Source organism: Mauremys mutica, chromosome 6 (assembly GCF_020497125.1).
Source record: "Mauremys mutica isolate MM-2020 ecotype Southern chromosome 6, ASM2049712v1, whole genome shotgun sequence".
NCBI lineage: Eukaryota > Metazoa > Chordata > Testudines > Geoemydidae > Mauremys > Mauremys mutica.
In genome coordinates this window covers 66,005,084-66,028,999 of record NC_059077.1, presented here as the reverse complement: position 1 = coordinate 66,028,999, position 23,916 = coordinate 66,005,084, and the positions used below count along the sequence as shown (strand labels likewise).

The following is a 23,916-nucleotide window of genomic DNA, read 5'->3' as shown; positions in this document are numbered from 1 at the left end:
GCACAGTGCCAGAGCAACAGGATGTCCCAGCCACACCACTGCTACATCCCTTATCTCAGGAATGCCATCTGTGCTGGGTGTTGAGTGGTGTAGGGAATAAAATGGTGTTGGATATGAGCTCTGGCTTAGCACCAATACAAAGTGAGAAAGGCCAAAAGCCATGTAGAGTTGGACTTTGCAAAGGGAATTAATGCCAATAGTAAAAGGTTCTATAGCCATATAAATAAGAAGAAAACAAAGAAGAAGTGGGACCGCTAAACACTGAGGATGGAGTGGAGATTAAGGATAATCTAGGCATGGCCCAATATCTAAACAAATACTTTGCCTCAGTCTTTAATGAGGCTAATGAGGAGTTTAGGGACAATGGTAGGATGACAAATGGGAATGAGGATATGGAGGTAGATATTACCACATCTGAGGTAGAAGCCATACTCGAACAGCCTAATGGGACTAAATCGGGGGGCTCAGATAATCTTCATCCAAGAATATTAAAGGAACTGGCACATGAAATTGCAAGTCCCTCAGCAAAACATAACTCAGGGGTTGTACCGTATGACTGGAGAATTGCTAACATAGTTCCCATGAACTATGGGAGGAAGGGGGAAAAGGGGGGGGGAAAAAGTGATCTGGGTAAATACAGGCCTATTAGTTTGACATCTGTAGTATGCAAGGTCTTGAAAAAATTTTTGAAGGAGAAAGTAGTTAAGGACATGGAGGTCAACGGTAATTGGGATAAAATACAACATGGTTTTACAAAAGGTAGATTATGCCAAACCAACCTGATCTCCTTCTTTGAGAAGGTAACAGATTTTTTAGACAAAGGAAATGCAGTGCATCTAATTTACCTCAATTTCAGTAAGGCATTTGATACAGTTCCACAAGGGGAATTAGCAGCTAAATTGGAAAAGATGGGGATCAATATGAAAATTGAAAGGTGGATAAGGAACTGGTTAAAGGGGAGACTACAACTGGTCGTACTGAAAGGTGAACTGTCAGACTGGAGGGAGGTTACTAGTGGAGTTCCACAGGGATCGGTTTTGGGACCAATCTTATTTAATCTTTTTATTACTGACCTTGGCACAAAGAATAGGAATGTGCTAATAAAGTTTGCGGATGACACAAAGCTGGAAGGTATTGTCAATACAGAGAAGGACTGGGATATCATACAAGAAGATTTGGATGACCTTGTAAACTGAAATAATAGTAACAGGATGAAATTTAATAGTGAAAAGTGCAAGGTCATGCATTTAGGGATTAATAAGAATTTTTGTTATAAGCTGGGGACGCATCAGTTGGAAGTAACAGAAGAGGAGAAGGATCTCGGAGTATTGATTGATCACAGGATGACTATGAGCCACCAATGTGATATGGCTGTGAAAAAAGCTAATGTAGTCTTGGGATGCATTAGGCGAGGTATTTCCAGTAGAGATAAGGAGGTGTTAGTACCGTTATACAAGGCACTGGTAAGACCTCATCTAGAATACTGTGTGCAGTTCTGGTCTCTCATGTTTAAGAAGGATGAATTCAAACTGGAACAGGTACAGAGAAGAGCTACTAGAATGATCCGAGGAATGGAAAACCTGTCTTATGAAAGGAGACTCAAAGAGCTTGGCTTATTTAGCCTAACCAAAAGAAGGATGATGGGAGATATGATTTCTCTCTATAAATATATCAGAGGAATGAATACCAGGGAGGGAGAGGAATTATTTAAGATCAGTACCAATGTGGACACAAGAACAAATGGATATAAACTGGCCATCAGGAAGTTTAGACTTGAAATTAGATGAAGGTTTCTAACCATCAGAGGAGTGAAGTTCCGGAACAGCCTTCCAAGTGGAGCAGTGGAGGCAAAAGTGGCTTCACGACTACGCATGATAAGTTTATGGAGGGGATAGTATGATGCGATAGCTTCATTTTGGCAATTAATTGGTCTTTGACTATTAGTGGTAAATATGTACAATGGCCTGTGATGGGATGTTAGATGGGGTGGGATCTGAGTTACTACAGAGAATTCTTTCCTGGGTGTCTGGTTGGTGAGTCTTGCCCACATGCTCAGGGTTTAGCTGATCGCCATATTTGGGCTCGGGAAGGAATTTTCCTCCAGGGCAGATTGGCAGAGGCCATGGGGTTTTTTCGCCTTCCTCTGCAGCGTGGGGCACGGGTCACTTGCTGGTGGAGTCTCTGCACCTTGAAGTCTTTAAACTACGATTTGAGGACTTCAATAGCTCATTCATAGGTTAGGAGTTTGATACAGGAGTGGATGGGAGAGATTCTGTGGGCTGCGTTGTGCAGATGGTCAGACTAGATGATCATAATGGTCCCTTCTGACCGTAAAGTCTATGATTCTATGGTGTAGGAGCCACTTTGGCAGCCCTACACCATAAGAGGATTTCCCAATGTTGAGGGAGTCCTCCACTAGGAAGATTTGTTGGAATTAAGTCTGCCTTTAGTTGAGTGACTGCTGCAAGCCACAAGAATTGATCATTTGTCCTTAAACTCAGTGACTGCTGCAACCAGAAGGCAATTCCTAGACCAGCACTGTACTAAGCATAAAAAGTTACGAAAGCACTGGAAAGCCAACGTAAGGTCCAAACTGAACAACAACATTAGCCAGAAAATAAAATGACACATGTAACTGCAGTTTTAAAACCTCTTACCCTGAACTTTGTAGAGTCGCACTGTGTGTGTCAAATGATGGAAAAAACAAGTAACTTCTGAGAAAATCCTTCCATGAGTAACTCTTATGGTAGGTGGATCTGTGAAAACATAAGGCTGAAAAAAGACAAACACAAAGTTAAAACAATGGTATGAAAATTGTTTTCAGGATAAAAAATCCACAGCATATCAGTTATTAAATAGGTTTAAATCCTAATTTAAAACCCCTCCAAAAATAACTTTTCATCTATAGTAGATGAGTTCATCTGAACACAAGACTGGGAGCTGGGAATTCATAACTTCTAATCCCTACTCTGACAGTGACTTTCTTTGTAGTCTTGGGCAATTTTCTTAACCCTACCTTGTCTGAAAATTAGGATAATCTTCATTACAGACTTCACAAGTATGTTGTGAAAATCGAGTTAAAATTTGTGAAGCATTTTGGAGATTAGAGCAACATAACTGTTAAGTAACATGTTTCAGAGTAGCAGCCGTGTTAGTCTGTATCCGCAAAAAGAACAGGAGTACTTGTGGCACCTTAGAAACTAACAAATTTATTTCAGCATGAGCTTTCGTGAGCTACAGCTCACTTCTTTGGATGCTGTAGCTCACGAAAGCTCATGCTGAAATAAATTTGTTAGTTTCTAAGGTGCCACAAGTACTCCTGTTCTTGTTAAGTAACATATTACTGTGATTACATATATTTTAGCTTCAATTTTCTCTCTCACAAAGTTATACTTGTCAGCTGCTGCTTGCACACTTAGGACTTCATACCCAAAGCTCAAGTCACTGTTAGATGATTTCATTTATTTTTAACAGTTGATTTCAACACAGTTTCTGTTCACAATTAACATATCAAATGAATGTACGGATTGAGCAAAGCAGGAAGTGTGAACGCAGCTGAAAGAACAGGAAGAATTTTTTGTCTGTTTGGTCCAACCACTACGGAGTGATATATAGTCACTCCATAGTTAAAGTTGCAGCAGATCATCTGTTTAAAGCATGATGGCGGTCCCCCTAAAATCCACAAAATAGTCAAATATACCTGGAAATTAGGAGGTCAGTTGTGGGAGCTAAAGTAGAATGTTTCTAAAAAATCTGAAGTCAATTGGACAAGGGATTCCTGATTTCGGATATCCAAAAAAGAAAGGGAATTCCTGAAGTTGTCTAATACTTTCTTGCCAGTTTGCACGCGTGCGCGCGCGCACACACACACACACACACACACGGGGAAAAAATACTATCACTGGTCTGTCCTAGCTTAAACTCAATTCACAATTACTTTCGGAAAAACACAGAAGGAGCCACTACAGCATGGACTTAGCTGAACCATTAACTGCACTCCTGACAAAGCTTTAGTTCTAGTTCAGCCTTGCCCCATCCCATTCCATCTGAACATTACAGGGGACTAGGAGGAGACAGAAGGACATCTGGGTCCAGGAGCTGAAGCTGTCTCAGGAGCACAGAGCCTCTCAAACTTTCAACTCCTAGCCCCGGTTTGCTGATCCAGAGTGGGTTTGTCAGACTGGGACTACTGGTAGGAAGGCTGAGGATAGGAGCCAAAGTCCAAGGGTCATTATTGAAGATTAAAGGCACATTTCTATAGGATTCAGAGAGATGAATATTATTGTGCATGGATGTAAAAGATGAGGGTAGAAATAGGCCCCTTGCTACTTGCTCCCCATCATCCACCCATGGGGTTTGTTTGTACTGCACTAGAAGATTTTTCCACTTGGACTTGTATGTCCTTCTGCTAAATGTCCTTCTGGCACCTCAGAAGTCAAGAACCACCTTCTCAGATACACCATGCACATGAATCTCTATGTCAGAAGGCAAGCTCTTTGGGAGAAGACTCCCATATTGTGATGAAGCAGGTATTGTGGTTCTGAGTGACAATCTGAGACCAGACTCAACAGCATGAATCATACTGACTATGGCCATTTGCAACAGAATAAAGAACCATACTTGTCTAAGCAATAAGAGCTACTATCTTCAAACCATTGTCTCTTCTGAAATTTGGCAGTACATTTACAACAGAGTTTAGTATAAAGCCATGTAACAGCCTCTTACAGAGTATCATGTTACTATGATCTTTTTGTTACCATGATGAGAAGCAGAGATTCTTGTTCGGGTAATTTATGATGAGATCCACTGCTGGTGTCCTCAGGGGCGGCTCCAGGCACCAGCGCTCCAAGTGTGTGCCTGGGGCAGCAAGCCGTGGCGGGGCAGCGTACCGGTTGCCATGAGGGCGGTAGTCAGGCTGCTTTCAGTGGCATGCCTGCGGGAGGTCCGTCAGTCCCGCGGTTTCGGCGGCAATTTGGCAGCAGGTACGCCAAAGGCGCAGGACTGGTGGACCTCCCGCAGGCATGCCACCGAATCCGCATTACCAGCAGACCTCCTGCAGGCGTGCCGCCAAAAGCCGCCTGACTGCCGTGCTTGGGGCAGCAAAATACAGAGCCACCCCTGGGTGTCCTGTAGTAGAGGAAAATCTGATCTGCCAGTTTGTGAAGATCTGTTTCATCTCAACCCTATCTGTGATTGTGTTCTCTTTCCCCCTCGGATACATGGTGACGGGGCTCATCTTGTAGGACACACAATACTCCACACCTACACTGTTTCACAAAAGAGGAATCACAACCTTGTGTCTCCCTCTATGTTTATGTAAAACAGTGGCCTAGCTTTCCATTTTAAACAGGACAATTTTTTGGGATACTGAGTCTCTGAAGGTCCTTCGTACCTACAAGAACTAATCTCATCTCCAGAGCACTGAGCTAAAAATGCTATTACTATTGAGACCAAAGTCTTTTGATGGAACAGCAAAGCAGACCAACAGTCTTCCAAACTTGGGGCAAAGATTCTTTCATTGTCTCACCTGCAAAGGTTGCCCAAACCTGAAGCCAGGCCAGGTCTACACTCTTACAGACTTTAAGCATCCAGGGTGGAGGCCTTTTTCCATCTGACCTTTGGGTGATAGTTCACAATGTGAAGTGTAGCAGTCATGATCTGATAAACTTTTTGCTCAATTCATTATCAACACCACCACTTAATTTTTGGGAAGGCAGTACCATAATTGTGTTTAATCATCCCTCTAGTTATGGCTCTGTCCCTACCTCCCCACAAGCTCCCATGGGGAACTGAGAGACCATACATCCTTGGGGAGAATATATCTTTTCCTCACTGCCTTGAAGGTTGGTATAGTGAGGTGAGGTTTTTCATAGAATCATAGAACTGGAAAAGACCTCGAGCGGTCATCTAGTCAAGTCCGCTGCACTCAAGGCAAGACTAAGTATTATCTAGACCATCCCTGACAGGTGTTTGTCTAACCTGCTCTTAAAAATCCCCAGTTATGGAAATTCCACAAGCTCCCTAGGCAATTTATTCCAGTGCTTAACCACTCTGACAAGTTAGGAAGTTTTTCCTAATGTCCAACCTAAACCACCCTTGCTGCAATTTAAGCCCACTGCTTCTTGTCCTATCCTCAGAGGTTAAGAACAACAATTTTTCTCCCTCCTCCTTGTAACAACCTTTTATGTCCTTGCCAGCAGCTGCTTCACAGTGGAGTGCAAGGGTGTGGCATCTCTATCTGATAGGGGTTCCTGACCCATGTTACTAACTATTGAAGCTCCTTTAAAGTCCTGTACTATTTGTCTTTCAAAATCAGGAGTTCTTGGTATTCCTGAAAGAAATATCTGGCATTAGAAGAGTTCCCTGTCAAAGAATGAAATTAAATTGGTTTGGCATGGTTTGTTCTTGACAAATCCATGTTGGATATTACTTATGACTCTATTATCCTCTAGGTGCTAATAAGCTTATTGTTCAATAATTTGCTCAAGTATCTTTCCAGATATTGAAGTTAGGCCAATTGGTCTAAAATTCTCTAGGGCCTCTTTGCTTCCTCTTTTAAAGAGAGGTACTATGCTTGTCCTTCTGCAGTCCTCTGGAACCTCAACCTTCCTCAAGGAATTCTCAAAGATAATTGCTAACCGAGATCGCTTCAGCTAGTTCCTAAAGTACTCTAAGATAAATTTCATCAGGCTCTGCCAACTTGAATACATCTTACTTATCTAAATATTCTTTAACTTGTTCTTTCCCTATTTTGGGTTGCATTCCTACCCCCAGTTGTTAATATTAATTGTGTTAAATATTGGGTCACAAATTTACCTTTTTAGAGAAGACTGAAGCAAAATAGAAATACCTCAGCCCCCTTTTTGTCATACGTTATTAGCTCTCCTTCCCTGCTAAGTAAAGAGCCTACATTTTCCTTCATCTTTCTTTTGCTCCTAATATATTTAAAAAACCTCCTCTTCTTATCTCCTTTGCGCAGTATAACTCATTTTGTGCCTTAGCTTTCTGATTTTGTCCCTACGTGCTATTCTTTTGTACTCCTCCTCAGACATCTGTCCATGTTTCCACTGGGGCTCGTAAGAATACTGAGATGTGTAGTTATGTCAACCTGACTGATGCATTGTTTAGAGTTCAATGATGGCTTTACCAGGAGCCTTGTACGCGAGGCAGCATGCTGGTTCATTGCCCCAGGAAACTGACTATGACTCAGTCACAGTCTGCCTTTCCCACTACAGAAGGGAGAGAGGAACTTAGTGGAGGGGAAGTGGGATGTACCCTATGTGAGCCCTACATATCCCCAAAGCTAAGGTGGTGGGAAGCAGCAAGAATACAAAAGTTGCTTCAACCAACAGTATGGCTAGCCTATACAAGGGACAAACATGTTACATGCCCTTTCTTCCTTGAGCAAACACACAGGAAGGGCTTCAATCTGACCCTACATTAGCAATTAAAGTTCCTCGAAAGGAAAACTGAAACAAAGAATGAAGAGAAATATTAAGCTGCATGCTATCATTTACCTTTATAAAACTGTTTTCTACACCATATTCAGTTTATAGCATTTCTCTGAAAAAATATTTTTGAATTCTGAGAAATATGTCATTAATATGAATATACATGGTAACAAGTACAGATACACGGCATGTTTCTGAATTTCCAAGGAAGCTGAAAATAAACAAGAGTTAACTGAAAAGAGTATGTGATTTTAAAAAAAATAATTGCTGAACTAAAACGATGCCTGTTTGTAGCAGATGATAGCTGAATTAGACAGTCACTTGCTCTTCCTTTTATGTTCATTATCATTTATGATGCAGTAGTGCTGAACATCTCAATGAAAGTTGGGCCGCATCATGCTAGATATTGTATAAACACATCATAAATAACAGCCCATCCCACAAAAGTTACAATCTTAAAAAAGTTTAGCATATTCACTATGTTATTCCATGTATAAATTTAGTATATCCAATCTCAGACTAAAGGGAGAAAAAGAGAAATAGGGAGAAAGGAAAGCTGGTAAAAATGAATGAATATCCACAATACACTTTTACCATAAGATATGAAAATGAGGTCTTGGGCACTTGTGGTCATTGAAAATCCCATGGCACTTTCTGCCAGGATTTTCAGTGTCCTGCTAAAATTCCAATGTGCTTCACAAAAGATGTAGCTATATTTCCATGGTGGGTCAACTACTGCTTCTACATATAGTTTGCAAAGTTTTTGGGGATCTTTCCGGATGAAAGCCTTTATTTACAAACATAATATGTGTACTATTACCTTGGCCTCTCCATCTGGTAAGAAGAGATAAGCCCCGCTCTTATCTCTGTTACTTGTGGTTCCATACCAAGCAAGCTCCACTTTTATTTGATGATTTTTGCCATCTTCCTTTGTGTTAATTTTCTAAAAAAATAATCACAATTTGAGAGGGTGACACATTTATAGTTTTTATGCATTAATATTCTTATAAATAAACACAATATTTCAAATTGTGAGCCAACACACCTTCAGAAGCCCTGAGATCCCAGAAAACCATAGTTTCATGTAGGAGTTCTCTAAAGTAATGTCATCTGCAGAATTTTGCATCTCCTTGATCTTGAAAACTTTATCTGGGTTCACCTGCACATTATTTCCTCCACTAGTATATATATTATAATCAGCCAAGACCATTTCTGAACTCAGAACCTCCAAAAGCTGATAAACTCCCAGACCTAAAGGTGGTAGGTGCACCATGAAAGAGATCTGTTGGAGCAAGAAAACATATTAAAAATGTACTATCATTAAAATAAAATTTTGAACATACTGCACCAAATTCATGCCTGCTACATTTCTATTCATCTCAACAGTTACACCAGCACTGAATTTTGCCTAAATTTCCAAGAACACAAATTAGTATTAGATTATTAATAAGAATATTTCAAGTTATTAAATCAAATGTTCTAATATTTCATCACAAATACAAATTTTGCTGCTATTCATCTGATTAGTAATATTTCAGAAGGGCATGATCATTGTTTACTAAAATGAACAACAGTTACAATTTTTAGTCTATTGCTATAAAGAAATTTGATCTTTAATCTTGAGTTGAGCATATTACCACACATTAAGGAGATGAGCATAAAATTGGTGCTAAGGGTCAGAAATATTATAGAAAACAGAGAATGTTGGAGCACAACACTAACATAGCATTATGGATCAGAACTGGAGTATATAATGGAATGTGGCTCAAACTGCCACTGATTCTTTGCTGCTTACTTAGAAGCCATATAAAGATCTTCACAGCAGAGAAACAGGGTGGGTGGGTCTCTGGAAACAATGTGCCCAGAACTCCATATGTAAACTTTCCTTTCTCCTTCTAGAACAGCCTCTGCAGAGCCCCACACTTGAGATTTATTAGCAGTAATTAGCCCCTTAGAAGAGGGCTGAAAATAATATACATTGTAGGAAAATGATTCTGAAATAGGAATTCAATCTGGCTTCCAGATCAAAAGAGTAATGCTAAGTAAACATTTGAACAGAGCTCCATGTAACGTCATTTTTTCTGACAAATCTCAGTGCGAAGTTCATAGTAAAATACAACTACTGGCACATGATGATTGAGAAGAATCTCTATGATGCAATACGGTTTGAAATTTCCCAGAATTATCAAACAGAACCAAAAGCAGGCATTGGCTCCAAGGCAAGGCTCAAGCTTGAGTACAGAGAAATGGAGACTACATCAGAGTCCAGACACAGAGGACTAGGGATCCAAGACCTTACAGCTGAAGTCTTTGGATCTGAAGGTCCACTTAGCTCAAATGTCATCTCAGATCCTCCTCTGATAACACTTTTATAGCCAAACACACATACCCCTTAGTCAATAGAGTGGTGGAAACTATGCTTTTTCTTCCACTTCAGGACAACAGATAGTGGATCTGACTGTACCTGAATTTTATCTCTACATTATTCTTTGAAGTCCACATTACCCAGAGCTTTTTCTATCTGAGATGAAGATAAGACAGAACAGCCACACTGGAACTCTTAAACTTTTCAATTTTGCTTTTTGCTACTGGATACCATTACCACTATATTAGTGGCATTCCTTAAACTTCCTTACACTTTGGAAATGAACAACGCTATCACAATATTCCTTAGACAATTTAAATTATTTTAAATACAATTTTATTGACAGAATTAACAATCCTAATTCTGAAGTACAGTATTTATGAATAAGAACATAACATAAGAACATAAGAACGGCTGTACCGGATCAGACCAAAGGTCCATCTAGTCCAGTATCTGTCTACCGACAGTGGCCAATGCCAGGTGCCCTAGAGGGAGTGAACCTAACAGGCAATGATCAAGTGATCTCTCTCCTACCATCCATCTCCATCCTCTGACGAACAGAGACTAGGGACACCATTCTTTACCCCTCCTGGCTAATAGCCATTTATGGACTTAACCACCATGAATTTATCCAGTTCTCTTTTAAACACTGTTATAGTCCTAGCCTTCACAACCTCCTCAGGTAAGGAGTTCCACAAGTTGACTGTGCGCTGCGTGAAGAAGAACTTCCTTTTATTTGTTTTAAACCTGCTGCCTATTAATTTCATTTGGTGACCCCTAGTTCCTGTACCATGGGAATAAGTAAATAACTTTTCCTTATCCACCTTCTCAACATCACTCATGACTCTATACACCTCCACCATATCCCCCCTCAGTCTCCTCCCTTCCAAGCTGAAGAGTCCTAGCCTCCCCAATCTTTCCTCATATGGGATCCTCTCCAAACCCCCAATCACTTTAGCTGCCCTCCTCTGAACCCCTTCCAGTGTCAGAATCTCTCTCTTGAGGTGAGGAGACCACATCTGCACACAGCATTCAAGATGTGGGCACACCATGGATCCATACAAGGCCAATAATATATTCTCAGTCCTACTCTCCATCCCCTCTTCAATGATTCCTAACATCCTGTTTGCTTTTTTGACCAATATGTCTACAAGAACCCAACAATCCAAACTAATGTGTTAAAGTCCTATAGCATACAAATTTTAGCCTTTCAGTTTAACATTCTTGTAAGTATAAAGTGTCCCCATTTTCTTAGGATTCAGCTGTACCTTTATACTGCATATACCCCGCCAGTATGAGACCTTCTAAGAATATGATGACTAGTATCAACATTTCTTTCAACAAGTATTTTTTTAAAAATTTAGTCTTTGTACACTAATATACTATTATATTCATATATTACTATTAGTATATTTCTTTGTATGCCCTGTTACGTATGAATTTGCTGTGTTGACTTCTCCACTACAATTATCCCCCATCCCCTCTTTTTCCTCTACCAAGAAGGAGTAAGGGGAGTGTTTTTCTCTCTTCTGAACTTCTCATAACAGAAGTTATGATATTAAGGCTGCGTACTCCAAAAAGCTGATTGATTAAAATGGTAATCCAAGAAAGATTAACAATGGATTCTTAGAATGTACACTTTATGTTACTTTTTTTTTTTTTAAAAAGGTGTTCTAATACATTAGTTCAATAGTTCTGTGATACTCACTTTCACACGAAGTATAAATGTTCACATCTCTCAACACTCCCTCCAACAGTGAGCATTGAATATTTTGGAAAAAACATTTTTTGTTTGTTGGAATGATAGTACTATCACCACCATTGTAGACTTAAAAAAAGAAAAAAAAGAAGAAAAGAAAAGAGGTCTTCATATCTGAGCCTCTCACTTAGTAAGAAAGGGGCCCTATTTCCTTGGCGTGAGGAGGAGCTCAAATCTATTTTTAATAGAAACAGTTTCCCTTAAGCAAAATACATTTAATAGTGTGGCCTGATACACTGCACACTGTAAAAAACATAGCCTTCCAGAGGATGGGAGTTTTCATTCCACTGCTCTGTGAAGCTCTACTAAGATTTGAATCTGTGATACTGTTGTTATTTTGGGGTAAAAGAAAAATCCTTGTATGTGTAAGACTATTTATTAAGAAGGAAAAGTTACAAAAATCATTACTTGAAACACTTCAAAATTGGCCTCGGGGCTCTACTTGTAACCAGGTCATCGAATTCAAGTACATACATCCCCTCAGAAATGCAACGAAATGGCTATAACATCCCTGTGATGTCTAATTGCCATTTAAATTAATGGGGCTAAAGAAATGAAGTATCTAACACGTGTACACAGCAGCTGCTATTCAAACAATTTTCAATAACGTTAAAACAAATATTGCAACATATCCACTTTTCTGACTCAAACATGGATAAACAGAAATGTAAACAGGATACAGAGATCAATGCACTTGTAGAAAAGTTAGGGGAAAAAATTCTAGTTAAACACATACATGCTAAGTTTCAACCCAAAGCAATTTTAAATGATACCAAATAATAAATTCCTCAAAATGAGGCTCATTACTGAAACACTTAATCCAGTATTAAGCTTTGGTAATATCACGAAAAGTAATGAGGTTTAGAAAGTTGGTGCTATTCATTAGATCTAAATGATTTAATTATTCCTTCTCTCTCTCACACAGAATCTTCTTTATAAAATTGATACAATTCATATATTTGAAGTCTAGTTTTCTTTATTTTCTCCTCTAATGTGAAGCTATAGTACATATCTAAGTGCAAATCAGTATAACTTACACTTTTTATTTCAAGTGACATACCTGATATGCTTCATGTGATACTGTAGTTGTTTCATCCCATACTCCACTAACCTGGACCATAACAGGTTTCCCTGAAGGAGATAATACTTTAACTTTGGGTGAATTCACATAGACTGAAATCACTGAGAACCGCTCCTGTTCTGTAGGATTATAAACCAAAAGGTACCTGCAAAAATATTTTTGCCATATTATCTTTATGAAAATGTTTTCTTTTCAAGTTATTGTATTATTTCACACTAATTATATAAGTGGAATAATTAAAACTATAATATATATGTATACAATGAAAATATCTGAAAACTGTAAACAGGAAAAACAGTGGACTTTTTCTATGAGAAAGAGTAGCATTAAGAAAGGAGCTCCATGGTGGCTGGAGCCTCGGGCCCTTTAGTTCGCCCCAGGGGCTACCAGTCACCTCTGCAGCTGGGAGCCCCCTGGGTGATTTAAAGGCCTTGGGACTCCCAGCCACAGCTGGTGCCCCAGGACCTTTAACTCTTGAGGCCACGCCCCCACCGGACTCCAGGCCATTCAGCGTAAAGGTGAAATAGCGCATGTTAAATGCACATAAGTTGCGACAGACCTGTAAATTGGATATACTTTCTGGTTATAACTAGATTGGTTATACATTCTTCTTCCATATGAATCATATGAAATCTGGTTATAAAGAGATTGTATATACATTCTTGTTCCATATGATCATATGAATGCAATTTAAAGTATCAATACTCATTTATGTCTTCAAAGTTACATGCTTAGCTATTTCAGGATAATACTTCATGGAAATATTTCCAGGAACTTTGTATCTATTTGTAAAACATGTTTGTGCGTATATAATCTTTCCACATAACATATTTATTATGAGAAGTGCAAAATACCATAAATTGGATTGATAACCGTATTCACCAGAAAATACAGACCTGACAATTTACAACTTGACAGGCTACAAGCCCAAGTTATAGGAGCATTCCCTTGCTATATGGACATAGACAACATGGCATGTGAAGTTAAGTATATGGAATACTAAAATCTCCAAAGCATGATATAACCGCTTATCTCCGATTATTTTCCTCAATATGTGTTTGTGTGCGGTGGAAGGGGAAGGAGGAATAAGTTTAGAGAGTTATACAATAAGAAGATGAAAGTAGTAGTGAGTGCTGGGCACGTTCCTAAGCACAGGAGAGAGTTGTATGACAACAAGGAGTTGTAGTAAGCTAGAAAGATGAGGCAGAAAGGTTAGCTGGGAAAAAGTGATTAACTAGAAAGGCAAGAAAGATGAGAAGAGAAGGAGTGAGAGAGAGCATGGAGAAGAACAGGAGCAACAGGGTAATCATAGGCCAGCTAGTCAGTTTACAACCTCTGGCTTTGCTAACTAGTTTAGAAAAAGTACAGCTTCATACCAGGCACCATGGAACATGCCACTTGCCAGCTGACAGTAGGGGAAAGATTAACTTAAGTAATGAAGTTTCAGAGACCAGCTGAAGTCGTCCCACTCAATAAATAAAGGGTTTCACCACTCTGGGTATATACCAACTTTTATTCCCAGACCAATGTTCCCTATGCAAAATGGTTTTAAAAGTTAAGAATTTAGTATTAGCTTTATTGCATACTTGTTTTATATTTCACATTTAGATTCTCCTTTTGAATAGAAAGGTGGGAAACTAAAATCACAATTCAGAATTCATTGGCTGGAGCTACAGTTAATTATGGAAGAATTAACTTAATGGGGAAAAGTTGTCTCAGAAGAAAAATACAATTATATGAATATATGTTGTATTTTCTTGTGCCTGGATGTTTAATATTTTTTCAAATTCTACTTCAGTAGAACTGAAGAATTTATTCTCAGTATATAATTAAATTATGCACATACTACAACAGTGACTAATAACTGCATTTATTTAGAATGCCATTTAACTCCAACCCTCAAATCACATACCCAGAATCATTAACTGCAAAAAAAAATTCTAGATTAATTACGAGACATCACATTTATACAGGACTTACTTCACCTATACAATATGATAATGCAAAATGCATGCATGCAGTGTGGAATACAACTGCTGCGTATATCCTGCCCACATGAAACATGGAGGTAGTCTGGCACCATCTAAAAGTCTTATAATCTGAATTTAAAGGTAAAAACTTGTAATAACTACCTCCATTTAAGAGGCAATTTGCAGTTATGCTACTCTCACCATTCAGAGCACTTCTTTGTGGCACTGCCTCAGGGTAAACTAAGTCATATCTCCTTGGGACTGTCACCTGACTTGCTGGAATTACCTCTGAGCCAGTTTTCCCTGGCAGCTTGAGACCCCAGAACCCTGCCTTGTTGAGCCAGACAAGTTAGCCTGCTCCAACACAGACCCAGGTCTGGTCCACGCCCCCCAAAGCTGCAGACTTTAACCAAAAACCGCTAGCAGGTCACCTATCTCCAGCACCCAGACACCCAGTTCCCAAAGGGATCTAAACCCCAAATAAATCCATTTTACTCTGTATAAAGCTTATACCGGGTAAACTCATAAACTGTCCGCCTCTAGAACACTGATAGAGAGACATGCACAGCTGTTTGCTCCCCCGGGTACTAATCACTTACTCTGGGTTTACTAATAAACAAAAGTGATTTTATTAAGTATAAAAAGTAGGATTTAAGTAGTTTCAAGTAATAACAGACAGAACAAAGTAAGTCACCAAGCAAAATAAAGCAAAAACACGCAAGTCTCAGCCTAATATATTAAAAAACTATTTACAGGTAAAATCTCACCCTCAAAGATATTCCAATAAGCTTCTGTCACAGACTAGACTCCTTCCTAGTCTGGGCCCAATCCTTTCCCCTGGTGCAGTCCTTGTTAGTTCCAGCTCAGGTGGTAACTAGGGGCTCTCTCATGACTGACAGCCCGCTTTGTTCTGTTCCACCCTCTTTTATAGCTTAGGCACAAGGTGGAAATCTTGTGTCTCTCTAGGTCCCCACCTCTCCTTCTAAATGGAAAAGTACCAGATTTAAAATGGATTCCTGTATTATGTGACCTGGTCACATGTCCTGTGAGACCTCATTCTTCATTGCCGATGGGCTGGCCCACACGCACACAGGAAGGCCATTTACAGGTCACTGATTCTGAAGCACCCTTAACGGCTTCCACTTAATGGGCTTACATCAGTTATACAAATTTATATCTTGTTTTCCTAATTTCAGACATAGAAATAACACATGCACACAAATAGGATGAACACACTCAGTAGATCATAAGCTTTGTAATGATACCTTACAAGAGACCTTTCACATTAAGCATATTCCAGTTAATTATATTCACACTCATAAGCATACATCAATAAAATATGATGGAGTGCAACATCACAATATCTTCCTTCAAAAAAATTAAAAATTCTCTCCTGTTTCAATTGGCCAGTAAAACCCTGAAGAAAAAAGTCTGCAACCAGAACATTTTACCTCAGAAGTATCAGTGAGGTGTGGCCTAATCCACTGTTAAAGTCCTCTTGGAAACTCACTGTTGCTTCGATTTCCCCCTAGGTTTCCCCATTAGGTTCAATTAAAAAAAATAATAATAAAGGTTCATGAAAAAAGATCTTGTCTCTTACTGGGAGTATGTACCGTGCCTAGTAAATACAGGCTGTAATTTTGGTCTGGCCCTCTTAAGTGTTCCTATAATAGAAATAAATAAATAAAATAAATAAATAATGAATGAAGTGGTCATCATTCAAATCTTCACCGGTACTGTTTGCAAGTAATTAACATTATCACAGTATTCCTTATAACAAGACCAAGGACTATCATGAACACTGCAGTAACATTATGTATGCAAATATAAAGTTGTAGAGATTCTAACGTGATCACTATAATTACTTACATATATAGTGAAAGTTTCAAAGTTGTTTTAAGACAGCTGACTTTTTTTTTCAAATAATACAATTTAACAGTTGGTTAGACCAACTGTTAATTAAATAAAAATTGAAGAGGGGGAAATTACTCACCTCTAAATCTGCATCTTTAAAGAGACCTTCATGCAAGATTCTCACTCTTGTGTCTTGAGCTACCAACATGAAGGCAAATCTAACCTAGCTCAGAGGCTTTTTGGCCTTTACAGGAAATTGTAGCAGCAGGCATCATGCAGATTTTTTGACACCCTGGCCAATGTACACCAACAGCTGCTTCTACAACCTTCCAGTCAATTCCTGCTCCTAACACATAACCAACTGAAATGTCTCTTATATGAACAAAAACAAAAATTTGTCAGGATAAAAACTACAATGTTCAACAGTACATCAATTCAAAAACATCCTCTAATTTGGTGTAGGATTGAGGAATGTGAATCCTGCATATCTTCAAAGAAGGAGAATTACAGTCAAGCGATTCTCCCTTCTTATAAATTCTTAGTATACTTTTGGGCTAAGTTCTTTAAGGAACATTGTAAAATAAAAACAAACAATACAATATTGCATCAGGCAGTCATAAAAACATAAATCAATACCCAACAGGTAACAAGCTAACAAGAATCTATTTTTTCTATAGAAGGGAAAGAATGAGGCTTCCAAAACAAACATGACTCGAACAAAGAGCACCTCTAGGATATATCCTCATAAAAAGAAACCTTTCAAAATTTTGGCCAGCTCAAGTAAGGATAATCTCAAAACAGAGGTCAGGAAAATGCAGGCACCCCTTCTTTAGAAGCAGCTCTATGGAACAGAGCGAAATACGATTCTACGTTGGAAGGCAAATACAAGAAATAGTACCTTGAACAAAAAAATCTAATGAATACTGTCGTAAAACCATGAAACGAAACATTCTTGAGGCTTGCAAGAAGCTGCTTTGCCTCAGATAGCATGATCCAATGAGACCCAATTTCTGGCTAGCCAAGAAATGGCAATAAGAGATATAAGCCAATAGTCATTTAATCTATTGAGATTGTTGGCAAGAATGTTTACCAAAAGAAAAAAAAATCAGTTGAGAGGACCCTGAGATCTTTACTTCATTTCAAATAAAGCCATGTGGACCATACTGTGGCGAACTTGTGATGAACCACCTCACTGGAATGGGCAGGAACATATGGGAAGAATATTGACAAAATGATAGGCTCATTAAGGTGTTATTCCATCACCAACTTGGAAAGGAATCTTGGATTAGCTTGCAGATCCACCTTGCTCCTGGAAAATATGCCATATAGGGGTTGGAAAAAATTTTCTACTGCATTTGGAGATCTGATAAGCCATATACACTTTCATTATTAACTCACTAAGAGCAGGCCACAAACCTCTGTATCCTCAATGCCATCTACCATAGGATTGCCACTTGCACTCAAGCAGTTTACTATGCTTCACTAAGATGTAGGACCATTAGCACTAACTTGACAAATGATGCTTCTGACTGCTTCTAGACCCTCAGCATCAAGACCAGTGATCCTACTGATACAGCAAACTCTCAGAGTCAGGCATCAACGTTAGTGAAAAGAGCACAACTCTTGCACAAGAATTCTAACAGTCTTTGATGAAGGATCTTCCAGCTATGTGCTGAGGATAAGACGGTTGCTGAGGCAGCCTTAAAAACAAACCTGATGAATCTAACTAGGTCTAAGATCAGACACTGCCCCAGAAGTTCCCTGAATCTGTTTCCAAGTCCTGTCTTGTGCTTTAACAGTGGCACAGTAAAAGGCAACTGGCTCTCACTCCAAGCCAGCTGTTGAGATTTCTTCTCAAGAACCAGAGCTAATTTACCACCAATTTGAGGCAGCATCAATGCCACCTCTTCAAGAAACCTGAATTTATGATGCTGTCAGTGCACACTGCTTTGAGGCAACCTGGGGGTTGGATCTGTAGCAACATCAAGTCCTGGCGCTCAGTGGAAGAGTTTGATTTGGGTTTTTGGTTCAAGGATTGATCCTTTGAAGCAATGCAAGTCCGATACTAAACAGTCCCTGGAGTCCCTCTGGCGAGCTTCCAGGAGGAATTTTTTATTTCCCACAAAACGTGACTACTCTGAATGACATTTCCAGACAGATCTGCTCAATTACAATGCAGCGGATACAGTCATAATGCTCATCCATGATTAAAACTTTTCTACTACAGGTACATTGCTTGAAGCCGCTGAACTTCTTTCCTGGAGATGCAGGAAGAAAACCTAAAAAAAGAAAGCATCACTGAAAGTGATGCATCCAAGGCTAACAAGAGATGCAGCCAAGAATGTAGAGTATGCACCAAAGCAACAAATAATCCTGTGCAGAAAAGGAAAAAAAGGGATGACAGAAAAAGAGCCAATAAAGTGTGAACACAGAAAAAGCACTGAAAGAGCAGTGTACATACATATTTTAGTGACTTACTCTTCTTTATTATATTTCATTATAAACCCAGTTGTAATGGATCATAGAGCAGCAAGTGCCCATGAGAGAGAAAATTATTGTATACCAGAGGAGAGCTGTGAGTCTAGAGAAATCTAACCTCTAAAATTTGAAAAATAATTACAGATTACATATAGATTTATGGTAATCTTGGAAAACAGCATCTTAATCTGTACATCATGTTACACAGCGAACTAATGTGCTATTACTAGTTTATGAATATTTCTTCTGTAATCTCAACATATTATAACTGGGACAAGGGATAGCTCAGTGGTTTGAGCACAGGTCTGCTAAACCCAGGGTTGAGAGTTCAATCTTTGAGGGGGCCATTTAGGGAACTGGGGTAAAAATAAATCTGTCTGGGGATTGGTCCTGCTTTGAGCAGGGGGTTGGACTATATGATCTCCAGAGGTTCCTTCCAACCCTGATATTCTCTGATTCCATGATTAAGGTTAAGCATCCTTATTAAACGCTAGATACTACAGTATGTTTTTCAGCTTGGAAAAGAGGAGACTAAGGGGGGATATGATAGAGGTATATAAAATCATGAGTGATGTAGAGAAAGTAAATAAGGTAAAGTTATTTACTTGTTCCCATAATACAAGAACTAGGGGCCACCAAATGAAATTAATGGGCAGCAGGTTTAAAACAAATAAAAGGAAGTTCTTCTTCAGACAGTGCACAGTCAACTTGTGGAACTCCTTGCCTGAGGAGGTTGTGAAGGCTAGGACTATAACAGTGTTTAAAAGAGAACTGGATAAATTCATGGAGGTTAAGTCTGTTAATGGGTATTAGCCAGGAGGGGTAAGGAAGGGTGTCCCTAGCCTCTGTTTGTCAGAGGGTGGAGATGGATGGCAAGAGAGAGATCGCTTGATCATTGCCTGTTGGGTTCACTCCCTCTGGGGTACCTGGCATTGGCCACTGTCGGTAGACAGGATACTGGGCTAGATGGACCTTTGGTCTGGCCCAGTACGGCCATTCTTATGTGATGCATACAGGCCAAATAAATCAGTCAGCTTGCTGAGTGGCAGATGCTTACGGAGAAAATGTGGCGATAAGGCAACAGGCACACTTTTTCCCCTTTAGCCTTATGGAGACTCTCTGGTGACAATACCACCACCTTGGGTAGTTCTCGCCAGAGCAAGCAGCTGGCAGGAGGAATTCAACAGCACTGCACTATCAGGGAACAGAGCCAGTTAAGAGATACAGGACCTCTGAAGAGAGAGCTCTAACCTTCTGCTGATCCTATAGAATCTGCACAGATTCTCATAGATCTGCCAAGTTTGGAGGTGCATCCAAAGGGCTTTTCTTAGGATGACAAATATGAGGACATCTCCATGAGGAAACGGTTTGAGACGTCCTCCCCTCAGATTCCCATCCCAAGAGTTAATGATCAGGACCAAGAAGAAGAGACATTTTCAAAGAGCCAACTATTCACTTTCGCATTTCAGAAATCCTGCTGTTAGTGATTTGTTGAAAGAAGAGAGATGTAGCATAGATTGAAAAATATAAATATCAGAGGAGATTACCAGAGGAGAGCTGTAGTCCACATTAGTCAACTACTTCAGCCAATTATTAGATGTGGAACACCCTCAAAAAAACAGCACTCACAGTGAACACAGACACAATGGCACAATAAATAAGAATGATAAATTTTCAGAGAAAATACAAAAAGCCAACACCAACCTAAGACAGCACTTTCTATAAAAGTTACACATCTACTAGATATTCCAAATACAGGTACTTCCTGTGATTCAGACGCATTCCTAGCAGCATTTATATCCTATTCTAGAGCACAAAACTACTCTCTCATTAAGGATAAAAGGATTAAATCCAAAGGCACTATTTTAAATTTTTCTTTTACCACAAAGTTGTGAAGTGTTCTGAAGTCCAAGATGGGCTTGAAGCCCCCTGACTTTTTCAGGATCAGGAAGTACCTTCACTAAAATCCTTTCCTTGTTCCTCTTGTAGTGCAGGCTTTATTAATCTGTATTTAGAAGGGAAAAAAAATCTGGTTCAGAAGAACAGAAGATTTGAAATATGCCATATCACTTCAGTCTGTGCCCTGACAGCGCTGGACTAACTACAATGTTGATTTAAGCAACACGAGAAGAAAGGCTGAAGGAGAAGACCAGACACTGCAGCTAAGAAATAGTATACAGACATCTTGATATACTGAAAGGGAATATTCTCTACTTCCAAAAAAAAAGACTTAAAAATACGTGCATAGGGTCCACAAGGTTCCATTTTTTGTAACTCTTGGCTAGAATAGTTATTTTAATCAACGAAGAGCATTCTCTGCTTTGTGAAAACACTTCACAGAAAGACATTTTTCAAGCTAAAGTAGTGGTACTGCAGTTCACAAGCCATTTCCATAATAAACCCAATGCAACTTATTTGTAATGGGTATCAAGAAGTTGTTTCTAAGATGCAGCATTCCTCATTTTTGATATTATGGTCTTTGTCCTGGAAAGAGAGATATCATTTGTGAGTGTCAGATAATGACACCTTCATAATGCAATGACTGCACTACTGTTGCAATCAGAAATAAAATAAGCTACAAAATTGTCAAAATCATAGAATCATAGAAGTGTAGGACTGCAAGGGACCTCAAGAAATCATCGAGTCCAGCCCCCTGCAACGTGGCAGGACCAAGTTAACCCAGACCCTCCCTGACAGGTTTGTCCATCAGACCTGTTCTCAAAATCCTCCTATGATAAGGATTCCATAAACTCCCTTGGAAGTCTATTCCAGAGTTTAACTACCCTTATAAGTAGAAAGATCTTCCTAATATTTAACGTACACCTCCCTTGCTGCAGATTAAGCCGGTTACCTTCTTGTCCTACCTTCCGTGGGACACCATTCTCTTTATAATAGCCCTTAACATATTTGTGTCGCAATCCGATACGAAGTTATGGCTTTGGATGGCCAATTGTCGGTCCACGGCCATCTTGTCCTGTTAAAAGGACAGGACTGCCTCCATCTTGGACTAGGTTCTTGTATATAGGAGAGGGCAGAGACTCAATCCTGCCCAGCAACACTGGCTGTGTATGTTCTCCTGTTGTTTTTTCTCTCCTGCTGGGCCATCTAAAGGTCATGCTAGTTCTGTGTGTGAAGGCCTGATTCTGCCCGGCAACCTGTTTTTTTGGGGCCGGTCATCTGGAGGTCAGGTTAATCCTGCCCAGCGACTCACTTTCCCGCTCTTTTTGGACCCAGTCATCTAAGGGTCAAGCTTGTTTACTTGTCAACTCCAGTGTGCCATGTGCAAATCCTGCTAACGTGGGGTGGCAACAGCTCGAAATCTGAAGGGAGGAGGGACCAGGGAGCCAATCAGATACCGACACGAGGGAGTGAGACCTCTTAATAAAACTAGGTTTCCCCCCAAAATTTGTGTGGAGCATCCGCGTGTTAGCTGAAGGACCTGATCAACCTTTCGGCCAGGGTCTCCTCCCGGTAAAGCGCGCTCGTGTCGTATCGTTTGGATTCGTTGTCGTTTGGACCCAATCCCTGTCAGCTCGTCATGCTTCTGGTGTCTGTTCTGCTGGTCAGCTGCGCCTGGAGTGCGGTATTTGCTTTTTGATATCTGACAGTTAGCTCATCTAGCCTCTTATTTTTCCCCTCCCTAACTCAGTACCAAGAATCTACTCAGGATATCAGAATTGTATTAATGAGCTCAGAATTGCACAATTGCTTAGCTAGCTTGTATAGTTGTTCTAGTTGTTAGTGAATTGTTAATTGCAAACTGTTTTAAGTGTGTGAGTCACTGCTCTGTCTTTGTCTGGAGCTAGGTGCTAGGTGCTGTCTCCACCTGGGGATTAGCTGACCAAGGGGTTCCTGTCCCCGCGGTCTGTGTGAGTGGAATCTGCCCAACTGCAGCCGCACCACACTATGGGTTTACCCTTAGTGTGAAAGCAAGGGCGGTTGAGGCAGTGGCCTGTGGGCCTCTTTTCTGTGTTGCACCGGGCACCGCCCTGACGAACCCGATTCCCATCTTGTGTGATTGGTGTGTCTGCCTATTTGGTGTGGTGTGGTGAGCAGTATAAAGTGTATTATTACTGTGTTTTGGGGTGTGTTTGTACTTTTGATACCATCCCAGCCAAAGTTGCCTACTCCCCCGGCCCAAGTTGTAATTATCCCCCAAATAAACGCAGCCACTTGGCTTTTCACTGTTATTCTGGTCCTGCCTGTTTTTCCTCACTCAATACCAAGCTTTAACGGACCGCAATCTATTTCGGACAATTTGAAGACTTATTAGGTCTCCCCTCAGTTTTCTTTTATCAAGATTAAATATGCCCCATTTTTAAAATCTGTCCTCATAGGTCAGGTTTTCAAAATCTTTCTTCAATTTTGTTACTCTCTTCCGGACTCTCTCCAATTTGTCCACATCTCCCCTAACATGTGTGGCCCTGAACTGGATATATAGTACTCAAGCTGAGGCTTATCAGTGCTAAGTACAGCAGGACAATTACCTCCTGTATCTTATATACAACACTCTTGTTAATACACCCCAGATACCCTGTTCCACCCCCTCATAACATTGTTGACTCATGTTCAATTTGTGTCCCACTATAATCCCCAAATCCTTTCAGCAGTACTATGACCTAGCCAGTTATTCCCAATTGTGGAGTTTTGCATTCAATTTTTCCTTTCCAAGTGAACTATTTTGCACTTGTCTTTATTGAATTTCATTTTGTTGAATTCAGACCAATTCGTCAAGGTCGTTTTGAATTCAAAACACTACATAGAAAACCTTAAATTTCAATTCAATTGTGAAAAGTTGCAAAGTTAAACAATTTAAAACAATGCATAAACTAGTTTCTACAGTGTAATTTTGAAATTGTAACCACAGCAGAAAGACTACTGAAAGAAACTAAGCAAATTAAGTATTCAGAAACTATCACTACTTCATCAAAAATAATAAGAAACCAATAACTAGAGGA

At 39.8% G+C, this 23,916-nt stretch overlaps 1 protein-coding gene across 2 annotated transcripts in view; it reads right to left on the bottom strand.

Moving 5' to 3' along the window:
* The window catches only part of MAN2A1 (mannosidase alpha class 2A member 1), a 213,293-nt gene that overhangs the window by 56,388 nt on the left and 132,989 nt on the right, over nucleotides 1-23,916 (bottom strand). Inside the window, exons 13-18 of one of the 2 annotated variants that reach the window (XM_045020807.1) lie at nucleotides 20,914-20,963; nucleotides 16,227-16,290; nucleotides 12,636-12,801; nucleotides 8,497-8,733; nucleotides 8,272-8,394; nucleotides 2,658-2,772 (exon numbers count right to left, since the gene is read on the bottom strand). In XM_045020807.1, coding sequence (XP_044876742.1) covers nucleotides 2,658-2,772; nucleotides 8,272-8,394; nucleotides 8,497-8,733; nucleotides 12,636-12,801; nucleotides 16,227-16,290; nucleotides 20,914-20,963 — 755 coding nt within the window. The remainder of the gene's footprint in view (nucleotides 1-2,657; nucleotides 2,773-8,271; nucleotides 8,395-8,496; nucleotides 8,734-12,635; nucleotides 12,802-16,226; nucleotides 16,291-20,913; nucleotides 20,964-23,916) is intronic. The other variant, XM_045020808.1, reaches the window with a different exon arrangement.